Source organism: Rhinichthys klamathensis, unplaced genomic scaffold (assembly GCF_029890125.1).
Source record: "Rhinichthys klamathensis goyatoka isolate OS25496 unplaced genomic scaffold, OSU_Roscu_1.1 h1tg000019l_1, whole genome shotgun sequence".
Taxonomy (NCBI): domain Eukaryota; kingdom Metazoa; phylum Chordata; class Actinopteri; order Cypriniformes; family Leuciscidae; genus Rhinichthys; species Rhinichthys klamathensis.
This window is the reverse complement of record NW_026606570.1, coordinates 7,035,593-7,052,655: the sequence shown is the minus strand read 5'-3', so window position 1 is coordinate 7,052,655 and position 17,063 is coordinate 7,035,593. Positions and strand designations below refer to the sequence as shown.

At 35.8% G+C, this 17,063-nt stretch overlaps 1 protein-coding gene across 1 annotated transcript; it reads right to left on the bottom strand.

Annotated features, from left to right (window-relative positions):
- Positions 1-205: 205 nt before the first annotated feature.
- cdk7 (cyclin-dependent kinase 7) lies at positions 206-4,694 on the bottom strand. Its single transcript, XM_056237588.1, has 12 exons — positions 4,538-4,694; positions 4,324-4,383; positions 3,889-3,922; positions 3,730-3,797; positions 3,570-3,638; positions 3,256-3,366; positions 2,114-2,232; positions 1,904-2,003; positions 1,319-1,405; positions 893-1,042; positions 651-795; positions 206-357 (listed from the first exon to the last, which is right to left on the bottom strand). The coding sequence occupies exons 1-12, from the start codon at positions 4,601-4,603 to the stop codon at positions 329-331; spliced, it is 1,038 nt and encodes a 345-aa protein (XP_056093563.1). The 5' UTR covers positions 4,604-4,694; the 3' UTR covers positions 206-328.
- Between the last annotated feature and the right edge of the window lie 12,369 nt (positions 4,695-17,063).

The window sequence follows — 17,063 nt, the reverse complement described above, 5'->3', positions numbered from 1 at the left end:
ATCTGTTAACTAGACATTAAATCCTTAAAAGCATAGCTTATTAAAATTAGTTTTCATTTTTATTATACAACTATTGTATTTTTTGGTTGTAATTATTACTAAAAATGTAAATGCTTTTTGTAACTGCTAAAATGATTACTGAATATACTAGTGACATAAATGGGGGTGATGTGCATAACTAATTAAAACAGACAACAAGCAAAACTAAATTGTTCTATAATTTAATATTTATAGTACATAAAAAAATAACTGAAAAAACTGATTGACACATAAATACGTTCCTTTCCATTCACGCAGGACCAGTGGAAGAAAACAGCATCCAAATCACTCAGAACACCAGTTTCTTTTTAAGGGTACCTAAGAAATGGAATAGGAATAAAACATTTTTTAAAAACATTCATTACCATGTGGGACACAATTTTCATTATACATTATCCTAATCCATTATATATCAGTGTAATCTAAACAGAGCAGCAACTTCCATTTATCTGTTGATCTTTATATGTTAAGCAGCACTGGAATTGATTATTCTGAACAAATAAGCATTTCCTTTGGAACACTGTCTAATATAAACAACACGGATATTTCCATTAAAGAAACAAACACGCTATCAGATGCATTTATCAAGTGTTTGTGCATGTTTTTTTCACCCTGTTCAATACTGTCACGTTTTCTCTTGATTCCAATCATCAGGTTTTCTTTTTCTTTCAGGACTTCTGTTGAGGAGTTTGGTCTGGGAAGCTGCGGTCCCGGGGTTGGTCCTGGCCTATTGCTGAAATACCTCATCTTCAAAGCCTGAAACCACAGTATACATTCGTTCACTCTCTCTAAATGTAGATTAGCTTTAAGCATTAAGATTAAGTTGATTAAACTGCAACCCGGTTATTGGCACCTGTGAAGCTGTAGTGCGTGTGCAGGGGTTAAAGGTGAATAACCCTTTCAGGAGCTCCAGAAGGTCATCACCAGCTGCGCTGAAAATGTGCTCCAGTGGCGTGCCAGGAAATAGTTTAAATGACACATAGTCTGGGAGACTGGACATCCCCTGAAACAACAGCCGGCACAAATCACTGTGTCTACCTCATTTAGACATACAGATATTTCAAAGCCTCAAAGATTAGACATATGAAACAATGATGTGTCCTTTTATAGTATCTCAAGTAAATGCCCAGTCACACCAAGAACGATAAAGATAGTGTGGATGCTAAAATAGTTATCGTTATAGGTGTGAACAGGCCTTGATGCTTTGCTTTCACGAGGAAATGAAGCTGAAATAAAACGCTCTCATTACAAATAAGTAGATAACTACCGTACAACTCACAGGCCATGTGTCCTCTGTTGGTGTTCCCAAAGCTTCGAATATCTTCGTCAGCTGGTCCAAGTCTGAATCTCCAGCCAAAAATGGCAACTAAAATACAAGAACAAATCATTCTTAAAGTCACCATGAAATCAAAATGTCCAATTCTTGTTTTTTTTAATGGTATATTGCAGTATTATGAATGATTTATCCATGCATATTATTATGTTGTTTTTAAATTTCATGTTCATCATTTTTCATTTGGTTCCTCTTAATCTTTAACCATAATAACTTCCCCTCCCTCTTGCAGCAACATCTCTTCTGTTCTCTGATGATGTGTTTACTGGTGCGAGGGCAGGACAACCTGTCACTCACATGACATCACAGCAATAGCAAACCACAACAATCCAATCAATTCCCGATGGACAAAATCAAGTCCCGCCCCACATTTTTTCTTGTTTGAGAAGACGTTTTACTCGGAAGTTGCGATAGTTCTTCTCTATTGTGACGTTACATCCATTTCATGCTGACTTTAAAATACATGTTAACGGTCTGATTGGTTTTCAAAAGAGCCAAATGGCTTTACAAACACTGTACAAAGATCCTCACCCTGAGTAAAAGCTCAGCAAGAATGCAGCCAACTGCCCACATGTCTACACCCACACCGTACATCCTGGCACCGAAGAGCAGCTCTGGGGCACGATACCATCTGAGAAGTACCACACAACATGAAAAAAAATCAAACAATAGCATAATAAAGAAGATCCAAGTTATATAGTAAATGTTAACACGTCAGAATTATCAGAGATTCCTACAAACCTTGTTACAACTTGATGTGTATACACTCTGTTTGGGCTTCCAAATGCTTTGGCTAAGCCAAAATCCGCAAGCTTCAGGACTCCATTCTCATCCAGTAGCAAATTATTGGGTTTCAGATCCTGAAAAAATTATTATGATGACTGAAGGTGCCAGTTTTATACAGGAACTTCATTTTTGGGAGTAAGTCAAGTAGTTCTACCATTCAAAAGTTTGGGGTTGGTAAGTGTTTCTTATGTTTTTGAAAGAAGTCTCTTTTGCTTATGGAAGCTTGTTTCCACCACAGATTTAAAAAATAATAATAATAATTGACTTTTGTTACTCAGAATTTGCAACTCGCAACTGTGAGATATAAAGTCTGTATTGCTAAATATGAACTTGCAATTCTGAGAAATGTCAAAATTGCGAGATAATGTCAATTGTGAGCTAACTTTCTTCTCAGAATCAGACTTTGTAACTTGCGATTGCGATTTTATATCTCACAATAATGAGAAAAACCATCAGAATTGCAGGATTTTCGTGCAATTGCGAGTTTATGTAGTCAGAAAAGTCAGAATTGTGTGAGAAAGGTCGCAATTACCTTTTTTATTTATTTTATTCTGTGGCAGAAACAAGTTTCCTTTTGAAACAAGGCGACATTTATTTGTTAAAAAAAACTTTTTTTAAAAAAATATTATAAATCTCAATTTAGAATAACTGTTTTTTGTATCTATTTCAAAATTTCTATTTGAATATATTTTAAATGTAGTTTATTCCTGCGATTACAAAGCTGAAATATTCAGCATCATTACTCCAGTCTTCATTGTCACATGATCCTTCAGAAATCATTCTAATATGCTGATTTGCTGCTCAAGAAACATTTATTATTATTATCAATTATGTAAACAGTTGTGCTGCTTAGTTGTTTTTTTTCCAGGATTTGTTTACGAGCAAAAAGTTTAAAAGAACAGCATTTATTTGAAATATAAATCTTTTGCGACATCAATTTATACATGTTTTCAGTGTCACTTTTGATCAATTTAATGCATCTTTGCCTAACAAAAGTATGAATTTCTTTCTTTCTTTAAAAAAAATTCTTACTGACTCCAAACTTTTGAACGGTAGTGTTCATAATTAAAAACAGAGCAGATATCTCAGCGCCTCACCCTGTGCAGGATCCAATGATCATGCATGTATTCCAGACCTTGTAATGTCATTAGAATGTATGCCTTTATATTGGCTGGCGTCAACACGAGACTGGTGTCCTTTATGATCACCTGAAACAGACCATAATGCAACAATGTACTTATATTATTCATTGTAATAGCACTGATCAAACAAATGATAGAGCTGAAAAACATCATGCTTGTTTTTGTGTTGACATTGACTTTTATTCTTAATGGTTTTGCTCTGTGATAGGTTTTTTGTTAAAATTACTGAAATGAACAATATATGTCCAAGTGCATTCCTTTGCCGTCACCTCGAGATCCGTCTCCATGAAGTCAAAGACAAGACTGATATTGGATTTGTGTCCAAAAGCATCCAGGAGCTGAAAGCAAAAACAGGTTCATTGATGTCAGTATTATGCCATAATTAACAACAAAACATCAAAGATTTATATGCATATAGATATGACTTACACCAATAATGTTGGGATGACTGAGCTCTTGCAACAACTTAATCTCTCGAAGAGCTGTTCTGTTGATGCCTGGATAATAGAAGAAAATATGTAAGACTCAATTTAAACTGCTGTGTGTGTGTATATATATATTAAAGATTAAGATTGATTCAAAATTCACCATCTTTCGCCTCGGTTCTGTGTCCCACTTTTATCTGTAAACAAGAAATTCACCGTTTAACATGATGGTACTGAAGAATGATTAAAAAAAAATAGTAACTCTTCACAATAAGGTCTCATTTGTTAACATTAGTTAATGGCCATCTAACAATGAGCAGCCCCTTTTAAAAAACATTTATTATTTTTTGTTAATAAAGATATAATTGTCCATTGTGTACATGGTAGTTCACAGTGCATTAACATTATTGTATTACAGTTAACATTAATTAAGATAAATACATCATTCTTTATTGTTAGTTTATGTTAACTAATGTTAACTTTAGTGTAAAGGGTTACCAACAAAATCTATAATAAAATATTCAACTACCCAATCCAAAATAACAACCGAATATGATCAAAAGTGATGGTTTTGCCGAAATAATGGGAAGTGTCTTACCTTTTTAATAGCAACAATGGTGTTTGTGGTTTTGTCTCTTGCCTTGTACACAGTTGCAAACTGCAAAATAATAGCACAACATTATCTGTGAGCTGCAGGACACATTGATAAAACTGAAGATTAATGTGAAGCTGCAAGAGCTGCTGCAGATGCAGGCTCTTCTGTTCTATTCGATCGAACAACAGCTCAGAAACATCAAAGTTATGTCGTTTACCTGTCCTTCACCCAGGAAGTCCAGCTTTTCATAGCGCTTCGATCTAGATTTTACATCTAATGACATGATATCAACTGCAAAACTGTTCTTTGTGAAAGCAAACTAACTCTTGTATTAAAGAGCACTTTACACTTCCGGGTCAAATAAAAGTCCCACAAGTGGAAACGGAAATTTAAAATGTTAAACAGCTTGAATGTGTTTATTAGCCAATATTACATTTTTACTGCATGGTTTGTTTATTAACATAATATTAATTTCGATAATTTAGTTATTAAATAAATAAACAAACAAATAAATACGTTTTTATATTGTTAAAATTTTGTGACTAATATTACAGAATATAAAATAAACGGACAATGATTTTTGGGACGCTGCCAGTATTTTAATTTAATTTATGTAAAGAAGACTATTTTAAATAAATGCAAGCCATTTTGCAGTTTATTAAGGGCGCCGACCCACACCGAGAATCAATATTTTCAGCGAGAATCTATTTACATGACGAATTGTTTCATAATCAAATCCTTAGTTATACATCCAATTTCCTTGCTTACCTTAATGAGACATTTCATTTTAAATGGTTGCTTTCATAATTTAAACACACATCGATGTTGCGACATTAATATAGGCTACATTCCTGCAGAGGGCACTGTTGTCAAAGCAAAAACACGCTCGAGCGTCTCTTTTCCTTTAGCTACACTTCAGGCCTAGGCCTAGTACTAGAAACTACATAATAATAGATTAGTATAGAATTTAAATCTAATCTAAATAATGTCCAGTTATGTGTGAATATCGAGTGAAATATTATTTTCTCCTGTTTCTTTGCATTAGGCTATTTTTTCTTTCTCTCGCAATATAGGATATTTATAGGGCAATTTTTACACATAATTTTATATGTCTGAACGGCTGATTCCAATGAGGATATCATGTTCTTCCATTTTTGTAGATTTGTAGAAGTGGTCTGTCTTCAGTGGTCTTTTAATTCTTCTATTCAGTATTCTATTTGTAGTAGCCTATATTCTATTCAGATACAAACACAGAATCCAACACTGTCAGCAACAGGCAACAAAGCCTATTTCGGTTTTAGCTCACAGTGTATATTCAATCAGTCCAGCAGTAAAAGCATTATTATCCTTTAATTAATACAATCAATATGGATCTTCACAAAGAATTTTGATATATTGATCATTTAGAGAAGTTTAACAGACTGTCTGTAGTAGCCTAATCATTTCATAATTGTTCTTCTAAAACATATTCCCCTCTTAGATACCTTTTTGTTTGACTTGTTTACTGTACGCCTTCTAACTCCATCAGAAGTTTCCCATCTCAACAGGAAGTGGTTAGCACAAGCTGTTCTTATGAAGACGCCCACTTCCTTTGACTTTGATAAACACATTTGTGGTTTTGTGCACTAACCCCATCAGATAAATTGTCTTAACTGCTACAAAACCCAATGTCCTCAAATTACAGAATGACTTCTGACTGGGTTATAATGAAAATATAGTATCCAGTAGCTGTAGTGAAGTAGCCTACTGAGTTTTTTTGATTGGTGAGAATAAAATCTTATAGTTAAATGATGTTGAACTAGTCAGTAATTTGCTTGAGAAACATCAGAGACTCATTTTGTATCAGCTGCATCAGACAGGCCTCATTTGAAATGAGTGATGCAGCACATTTGTTTTCTTTATGTGCTTTGAATATAAAGCAAAATATCTGTAACCAAACAAAAAAAAGTCATTGGAATCAAATACGTTTTATTTAAATGTATGTACACACATTTATTGAAAGCAGCAATGAACAATGGAGATATAGGCCACTCAGAATATGTCATTGTCATCACAAGTTTCAGTCATCGTCTTCTCTGCGGACCGTATGATTGTTCATTTCAAAACTTCTAGATTTAATGATGAGAAACTACAATGTGAAGAACAGGTGAGCAAGGTTAGATAATAGTGAAACTCTGCAAATTAAAGCCATTAAAAGGTTTTGTCATGGGCTGATATATGACATCTGCAGTTATTTTTTTAAATCCAAATCTAGTTTGTGAAACCTTAAACCATATAGTTAACAAGTCACTTCTGAAAATGAAATTATGTAAACAGTTTTATGTCCAAGTTGTTCCAAGACATTTGCTTAGAATGTCAAATCTCATATTAATAAGGTTAAAAATAGCCTATACAATTCTCAAAAGCATAAAATAAGCTGCATGGTAACTTGCTCACAGTCGGTTTCGATCTTTAAAATATCTATTTATAAGCTTCTACAAGACTTTAGCAACATAAAGCCACAATCCTGGACATGTTCTGCAACCAAAAGCTGATGCTTCTTGAGACTCTGCATGTGACATGTCTGCTCACGTGCTGCGGAAGAACTTACAATAAAACCACATATTAGTGTGAGAAACAAACTGCATATGAAAACCTCTCACCTACCGCTCTCTTCACAGATCTGACTCAACATTCAGTCTTTGTGTCCTTAAAGACTCTTTACAGTAGGCATATAGCCAATTCATTATGATTCAGGCCTGAGACCGGCATATAAATATCTTGGTCACAGTATAGGCTAATTTCCATTATTCATTATGGGGGTTATGCCCAAAAGAATTCCATGTTCTGTAAAACAGGTCGCTCCTTTGCTAAAAGTCCATAGATGAATATGTCCGAATATTAATTAGGCTACACTATGATACATATATGAGATATGAATTAATTACTCAACATCATGTTATTCATAACCTGTAAGACTTTCGTTCAACTTCGGAACACAAATGAAGATCTTTCTGATTAAATTAAATGAAACGCGCGTTCACGAGAGCATCACATTCACAACGCATATGCGTGTTGTGTTGACACTGCTCTTCTCTCTAGTAATTTGGCTCATAGTGTTAGAGATAAAACATGACAAATTGGGCACCAGGTCAGGAAGCAGACAGACTGGCTTAACCGACCGTAGCGGCCTCGCGTCACCAAGGTCAGATAAATCCCATCACATAGCCTCTTTAGATATTATCATATAGAGACTGTGTCTGTTCCCCGAATTTGGAAATCCAAAAAACGTCCAAACCCATAAGGTTAAAAATTTAATTGATGTTCAACAAATAAAAAACAGATATAATACAGATGAGCAAACGATAAAGCTTGGGTTGCTGAATATTCGATCCCTTACTTCAAAAGCGCTCATAGTTAATGATATGATTTCAGATTATAACCTAGATGTGCTGTGTTTGACAGAAACCTGGCTAAAACCAAACGATTACATTACTTTAAATGAGTCAACCCCAAAAAATTACAGTTATAAACATGAGCCTCTTCCGAAAGGCAAAGGGGGAGGTATTGCTGTAATTTATAGTAATATTTTCAAAACCACTAAGAAATCTAGTTTTAAATATACTTCTTTTGAAGTGTTGGTGCTTAATGTAAAAATATATAGTGTAAATGATGAATCACGTTTGAGATTTGTGCTGGCTACACAGGCCACCAGGGCACCATAAAGATTTTATCGAAGAATTTGCTGACCTTCTATCAGAATTAGTACTGGCTGCAGATAAAGTCCTAATTGTTGGTGATTTTAATATACATGATGTAGATAACAGAAAAGATGCATTGGGATTGGCATTTAAAGACATTGTAAACTCAACTGGAGTTAGACAACACGTGTCAGGACCTACTCATTGTCGTAATCATACTCTAGATCTAATACTATCACATTGAATAGATGTTGATGCCGCTGAAATTCTGCAGCAGAGCGATGACATCTCAGATCATTATCTAGTCTCATGTAAATTACATCTAGCCGAGGCTGCAAAGCCGACTCCGTGTTATAAATACGTTAGACCTATAACTTCTGCCACTAAAGATTGCTTTATTAATAATCTTCCTAATCAGTTACATCATCTCAGCATCCCAGATAGCTTAGAAGAACTAGATATTGTGACAGAAACTTTTAACTCTCTCTTTTCCAGCACTTTAGACACAGTTGCTCCTTTGCGCTTAAAGAAGATTAAAGAAAATAGTCCAACTCCGTGGTACAACGAGCACACCCGGGCTCTTAAGAGAGCAGCCAGAAAAATGGAGCGCAACTGGAAGAAAACTGAACTAGAGGTAATATCGGATTTCATGGAAGGAGAGCTCGATTGCTTACAGAGAGGCCTTAAAAGCTGCTAGATCTGCTTATTTTTCAACCCTATTAGAAGAAAATAAACATAATCCTGGGTTATTTGAAACAGTGGCCGAACTAATGAAAAAGAAAGCTTCAAGCCCAGAAGTTTCCAAGCAACACAGCAGTAATGACTTTATGAACTTCTTCACTTATAAGATCGATAATATCAGGGACAAAATTATAACTATGCAACAGTCTACTACAGTATCGCATCAGGGAGTGCATTGTAGTCTTCCTGAGGGAAATATTTTACTCTTTTGTTGCTATAGGAGAGGAAGAATTTTGCAAACTTGTTAAATCATCTAAATCGACAACTTGTATGTTAGACCCTACCGACTAAGCTACTGAAAGAGATGCTTCCAGGTGTCATAGATCCTATTCTTAATATCATTAATTCGTCTTTGTCTCTAGGATACGTACCAAAAACCTTTAAGCTATATGATTAAACCGCTTGTTAAAAAAACGCAACTTGATGATACAAAATTAGTGAATTACAGGCCGATCTCGAATCTGCCTTTTCTGTCAAAGATATTAGAAAAAGCAGTATCCTCACAACTGTGTTCCTTTCTTGAAAGAAATTATATCTGCGAGGATTTTCAGTCCGGATTTAGACTGTACCATAGCACTGAGACAGCTCTCATTAGAGTCACAAATGATTTGCTCTTATCATCCGATCGTGGTTGTATCTCTCTATTAGTGTTACTTGATCTTAGTGCTGCATTTGATACCATCGACCACAAGATTCTTTTAAATAGACTAGAAAACTATGTTGGCATTAGTGGAATTGCACTAGCATGTGGTTTAAATCATACTTATCTGACCGTTATCAGAGGTAAATGAAGAGATGTCTTATTGATCAAAAGTTCAGTATGGTGTACCACAAGGCTCAGTACTAGGACCGTTGCTGTTCACTCTGTACATGCTACCGTTAGGAGATATCATTAGGAAACATGGAATTAGCTTTCACTGCTATGCTGATTATACTCAGCTGTATATTTCTTCAAAACCTAACGAAACTTACCAATTCACAAAATTAACGAAATGCATAGCTGATATAAAAAATTGGATGACTAGTAATTTCCTACTCTTAAATTCTGAAAAAACAGAGATTCTAATTATTGGACAAAAAACTTCCTCACGTAATAACCTAGAATACTGTCTAATACTTGATGGCTGCTCTGTTAAGTCTTCGTCGTCGGTTAGGAACCTGGGTGTGCTCTTTGATACCAATCTTTCATTTGAAAGTCACGTGTCTAGTATCTGTAAAACCGAATTTTTTCATCTTAAAAATATATCTAAATTACGCCATATGCTCTCATTGACAAATGCGGAACAATTAGTTAATGCGTTCATGACCTCAAGGCTAGATTATTGTAATGCTCTACTGGGTGGTTGCCCTGCACGCTTAATAAACAAACTACAGCTAGTTCAAAACGCAGCAGCTCGAGTTCTTACCAGAACCAGGAAATATGACCATATTAGCCCGGTTCTGTCAACACTGCATTGGCTCCCTATTAAACATCGTATAAAACTATATCTAAATTACGATATATGCTTTCAATGAAAAATGCGGAACTATTAAACATTGTATACATTTTAAAATATTACTGATTACTTACAAAGCACTAAATGGTTTAGCTCCGCAGTACTTGAGCGAGCTCTTAACGCATTATAGTCCTTCACGTCTATTGCGATCTCAAAGTTCCGGCCAGTTGATAATACATTGATAATGCCTTGTACCTTGATAACCACATTGTTAAGTGCTATATAATTATTAATAATAAATATTAATATTTAGTAAATAAAGTGGTAAACATTTATTTATTTATTTTTTGCGTGTACAAAGCACTCGCGTCGCTTCATAAAATTGAAGTTACTTTAATTATTAATTATTAGGCCTACTTTTAATTACACCTTTAGTTCCACTAAAGCTCAGAAATCAGTTTTTATAACAATAAACACTCTTTTCATGTAGTCGCGATGTTATTGTGTCATGTTTATCAAAATAAAACTGATTAAAAAACGTAGACTCTACTTTATTGATAGTACCCTTGATAGGCTTATGTTAAACTTTATTATTGTTCAAACAGACGCTGTATGAAGCATTACATAAAGTAGAGTATTGAATGAAAATGTCTCTGAAACATCTGTGCATTTGGCAAACATTACATTTATTTCACTTCAGCTGAAACACTATGCAAACACAGCGCGAGCGTCACTACGGGAACCAGAAAGTGTCCGACTTCACGTCTCCGTTTGCAGCTACTCCCCGAATGCACGCGGCAACTCTCGCCGATCGGTAGCCGCAGCCGATGTCGAACACACCTACTGTCTGCAGCATGCAAGACTTCAAGTTACGCTCCTTCAAGTTACGCCCACTTCAGGTTACACCCACTTCAATTTGCTCACTGTTTTTTCGACTTAAAGCAGCGCTGCACATACCGGTCGGTATATGACATCAAAGTACCGCGAGAGCGATTAGAGAGCAGACAGTTCCGTATGCTTTTGAATCGCTCTCGCACGAGTTTAACATAAACTGAACATACTACTAGAGTTGATTAAACTGACTCTTAGCTGTTCAAGAACTGAAATGCTTGTTTCGGTACAGTAAAGCAAGCTGCATTCTGCGTTAGTGCCAGGGTAGGCCTACTGATAATGTATTGCAAAAAAACATATTGCAATGTATTGTTTTATCAATTATTCGTCCCAACCCCAAGTGTGGAGCAAGCACTAATATATCCTTTTGGAATTGGGCTTTTTTATTTTTTAAATAAATCATTTTAAACATCTTTTGATGTCTTATTGTATGCCTGATTTGCTGATGATTCAAAGTTTTGACTGATATCAACAGCACTAATGAACATCTAAATGCACCGCTGACAAACAAATCTTATGATACTTTTAAGTCAAATGAACAACAAGCACACCCATAACAAAATCTTTTAATTGAAAGGCAACACAATGAGGGTTTATGCAAACCCAATCTAATATGTTCTGGCACGAATATTGTCTGTTCTGGGTTATTGCTGCAGCATTAAATCCAATAAAAAACAGATCTCAGAAAGTCCCCCCAGCCACAAAAAAACAGTAGAATCTAATCCTAGTAGTTTTCTCCTCTGTCCACATTCCCTAGCCTTCACAGTCTTTGTAGAGAGAATTGCATTGAATGCAACAGGAGATTAGATACGGAGTTCTGTAGGTCCTTCAATGCTCCTCTGAACATGTGTTCCAGTTTACCACACCTGTTGACAAAAGAAGAGACAGGTTCATGTGTAAAACATGTTCAGATTTGTATATATATACTAAATTTTAGCAGTGTTTCCTCAGAATTCATTTTAGTAGTGGTGTGCCACCAGAGCAAGAAAATGTGAAATTAAAAGAAACACTTGTTGACTAAAACAAAGCATTAGTCTATTGTAGAAGTAATTATTATATTATGATGATTAAAATAATTTTAGCTCTAGAACCTCGTCTTGAATCATAACTTAGGCCCAAACATGGACAGATAAAGGACAAATGAGGAATCGTCACTCAAAAGCACAACAGCTGCACAAAAAATAAAGAGGAAACAGTGGTAGACTGGTATAGAAAATAAATTAGGCGACATGCATTTACATCTATAGGTGACATCTAATCCATGCATTTACATTTTAATAATGGGAAGTGACCACTCCAGGGCGATTTACTGTGTTGTACTGCTGGCATGTGGGACACTCAGCGAGACAGATTGACAAGCTCAAAGTTCAAAATGCTTTGCTCTACCCTTGCTGCAATGTAAAAAGCGGCAATATGACTTATACACTTCGATTTACACGGTTATCTAAGGAAAATATTCTTACCGTTTTCTCTATACGAGCTGGCATTGACATATCGTGTGGTTCTGTGTGATTTGGACAACTTCAAGTTACGCCCCCTTCAAGTTACGCCCACTTCCTGTTACGCCCCTCTCTTGCAGTCTGCAGACAGAGACCCATCTCGTCACAGCAGCATTCGTTCTCCCCTTCGCCATATTTAAAGTTAAGGACCCGCCCAACTCCTAGGGATAACTGCAGGCTGGAGCAATGGGCGTGCCAAAAGGTAGGAAAGGGATGGGGTGTGCCATAAGGTCTTTACAATTGGATGGGAAAGCTTCCTGTTCCGCATAAAAGCGAGCCATCAACTTAACCTCACCATTGGCCAACAAATAATTCTATAAGACCAAATACCTTTCTTTCAGTGTAAAAATAGCGATAATGATATTGAGAATATTACATTCGAAAGTACGTTACCCAGAACTCAGGGGGGGAGCCTGAATTAATGCAATAAACTTACTTAATTAAATATATTAGCTTAACTTGTACATTTCATAAAAGTAGGCTAATACATATACATACTGTCCTGCCATGCAAAGTGAGCTTTTTTTTTTGAAAACCTGGATGGTTGATGGTTTCATTAAACTTTCTGCAAACTAGTGACAGAGTATGAAATCCGGTAACGCTTTCTTTTACAGTACAGTACTTACGTGTACTTACAGTGTACTTACCCGAGAAAGTACTGGCTAATATAAGGTAAGTACATGGGTTAGGGGTAGGTTTAGGGGTATGTTCAGGGTTAGTACCTAGTTATTACCCATAATTATAATTACTATAATAAGTACATAGTAAGTACATGGGTAACAGGACTGTAAAAGGAAGCGTTACCTGAAATCCTTCATTTGCCTCCTTCAGCACCTCTGGTGGTATCTGGAAAAAATATAGAAAAACTATTTTAAAATATTAAATAACTCTAATGAAATACTTAACATTCAACCGTACATCAGCAAGGCCTCCTGTTGGGTCCATGGCTGGACTTTTTATTTATTTATTGCAAAGCATATACATCTTTATAAAATTGTAAATGACAATTTGTAGTACTGTTTATATCTACAGTATGAAATTACAACTACAAATTCCACATTCACTAAGTTTTTAGATGTGCATTAAAAGAAAAACAGGTGTAAAAAACTTTTGTATATGTGAACAAAGTAACATTTCATTTTCCAAGAAACTACTAATTTGATTTCTTTTTCTTTTTTAATCATTATGGGTTAGTCATTGAAGCCCTAATGTTTTTTTCATTCTCATCATTTTCACCGGCCATGTTTTTAATATATTTTTACATTTGTTTTATATTTTAAACTGTTTAACATACCAGATTTGACTTCACACGGGCCTTCAACCTGAGTATCTTTTCTGTGCCTTTTCCGATTAAAAATGAGAGAGAGAGAGAAAGAGCGAGAAAGAGAGAAAGAGAGAGAGAGATTTGCAAAGTGCTAAATGTCATTACTTTATATTTCTATTAGAATTAGAAATTACCCTGGCCTGAGCCTTCAAGTAGCAGTACACACTACCAAAGATGCTGACTGGACCATCTTTGGAGCTGTGTCATACACTGAGGAGCCAAAGGCACTGTCTGTTTCACTACTTTGCACATATTTATGTGCTCTATAAAATCTGACTTATTTATTATTGTTTTTGAGAAGTGGCAGCAGTGAAAGTGCTTGCTTTTTCTGCATAAAAATATATCTAAATTATGCTTTCAATGAAAAATGCGGAACAGTTAGTTCATGCGTTCATGACCTCAAGGCTAGATTATTGTAATGCTCTACTGGGTAGCTGCCCTGCACGCTTAATAAACAAACTCCAGTTGGTCCAAAACGCATCAGCTAGAGTTCTCACTAGAACCAGGAAGTATGACCATATTAGCCCGGTTCTGTCAACACTGCATTGGCTCCCTATTAAACATTGTATAAATTTTAAAATATTGCTGATCACTTACAAAGCACTAAATGGTTTAGCTTCGCAGTACTTGAGTGAGCTCTTAACGCATAATAGTCCTTCACATCTATTGTGATCTTAAAATTCTGGCCAATAATACCTAGAATATCAAAATCAACTGCTGGCGGTCATTTTCCTATTTAGCACCAAAACTTTGGAACAGTCTCCCTAACATTTTCCGGAAAGCAGACACACTCTGTCAGTTTAAATCTAGACTAAAAACACATCTCTTTTACCTGGCATTCACATAGAACCTTATACATTTCTATTATTCAAATCAGTTAAATGATTATTAGGCTGCATTTACCATTAGGTCAGCCGGAACCGGGGACACTTCCTATAACCCCCGATGTACTAGTTACATCATAAAAAGGCATCTACACTAATATTAGTCTTTCTGTTTATTCCGAGGTTTACTGAAGTCAGCCGGATCCGGGCCGTATTCGGGCCGTATCCAGATCAGACGGTGAACCTGCGCCTGGACACGACCACAACGCATCCCTGAAGTGCCAGCCTCATCAGCCCTGTGAAGGCCTCATGGACACCTCAACAAACTCGTCTCCATACCGGCGTGATGACTCCGACCTCCAAACAGATGGAACTGGATAAATATTGTGAATGTCTGATCCAACTTCTGATCTGTTATGTTGCCTGAATCATAATCATAAACTGTTCGTTTGTTGGCCAGAGGAGAACTGGCCCCCGACTGAGTCCTCCCAGGGTTTTTTTCTCCATTCTGTCACCTGATGGAGTTTTGGGTCCTTGCCACTGTTGCTTTGGCTTTTGGCTTGCTTAGTTGGGGACATTTAATATTCAACAATATTATTGATCTGCCTTACTTCAGGTGGACGATGACACAATTTTCATCTAGAAACAAACTTTGTTGTATTATTTTCATGTTATCACTGTGAAGCTGCTTTGATACAATCTGTATTGTAAAAAGCGCTATAACAATAAAGGTGACTTGACTTGACACTCCAAGTGGCAGTCAAAGATGATAAAATCTATAAGAATCATAAACAACAAACAAAATTTAAAATAGGAAAACTCATATATAAAGCAAAACATATTTGACATAAGTTTCCAATTATGATACGTAACATCACCGTTCACGTTATCATCTATAACCGTAACAAATTATCTGTAAGGTAACAGGCATGCATATCACAACTGAACTAATACTTACGCGCTCATGATGAACCACGTGAAGTCTGTGGCTTTGCAAATGACTATGTATCTTGTGTATTTCACATGGTCTAAAAACACTGGTTGGACAAACAGACATCGATACAAATCACCGACTCTAAAGTCTTCAATGCAAACGCAGTCATTGCTTCATCTCACTGTAACATGTGTCTGTCAACAACAATTAAATAATTACCAAAGCTGAAAGATGTAACGCAAAGGAAACAACAAATTATGATATTAAATACATGCATTACCACGGCAATCTTCTTTCAGTCTAAAGGAAATTACGTTTTTTTTTTAGCTAAAGGAAATGACGTAGAAGTATGGTTACTGCTGATTGGCCAACGCAGTTGCCAGGAGGAAACTCCTTTCACCAATTAAAAACCTTTTGACACGCCCTTACCTTTCGACACGCCCGTTACTCCAAGCTGCAGCTACCCCTGTCTCTCCAACTCGGGGACTTGGGTATCAAAATAATCCCAGAGCTTCCCAGTGGTAAATACAATTTGAGAGGGTGATTTTGTCCAATTTTTAACTATGGAAACTCCTATGATTCCGATTTAATGGGTGAACTAACCCTTTACACTTTCTCCGACAAGCGGATGCAATGAGACCTGTTTTCCTGTTTGTTCATGTGACGTTCGGCATAAAGCCGAAAAACAGAGTCCATATGCACATCACACAAACCTCTAAACTCTTTACATGTGGTATCCATGGCAACCTTGAATTGAATCTCTTTGAATAATCGGTAGCGTCATTGATTTTCAAGGTTGACCAATGAGAACTATTTACTAACACAGTTGAGACATTGATTGGCCATCAAGGGAGCAGATGTTGACCTCTATATTGAAGAGGTCTCAGAGCGTCATTACATTCTCTCTCAATCAATACACAGCTCAGATATAAACACCCATCCTGTCTAAAGGCCAAAAGAGGTGAATAATGTGGGGGATGAGTGATGACAGTTCACTTCACAACTAAAAATGCTTTCTTTAAATCAAATATAGCCTTAGTATTTGCTACTATTTACTATTATGCAAGTTGGCAAGCTGTGTCAAGTGAAAGAATATTTCGGTCTGCAAATATAGTCGCAGAAAATAATAAAATAAAAAGGGTGTATGTGAGCTGCTTAATCTATAACAATTTGGATTGCATGATATATAATGAATTTGCTCATTGATTATAAAGATGAACAAGTTATACCAAATAGATGGATGTTGAAAATCAATTAGTATTTGCTGAAACATAAAGAAACCAACAATGAAAATATCAAGGACAAATGAAGATTTATATGATAGTAGCTAAAGATAAAAAATACCTTAACAGAAAAATGTACATAAAAATAAGGACTTATTACACTTTAAATAAATAAATAGATAAATAAATAA

Coding starts and splice junctions, on each gene's coding strand:
- cdk7 (XM_056237588.1), bottom strand. CDS start 4,603: ATGTCATTAGATGTAAAATCTAGATCGAAGCGCTATGAAAAGCTGGAC. Junction 2,004..2,113: donor ACACATCAAGTTGTAACAAG/GTTTGTAGGAAT, acceptor GGTACTTCTCAG/ATGGTATCGTGCCCCAGAGC. Junction 796..892: donor CACGCACTACAGCTTCACAG/GTGCCAATAACC, acceptor CTGTGGTTTCAG/GCTTTGAAGATGAGGTATTT.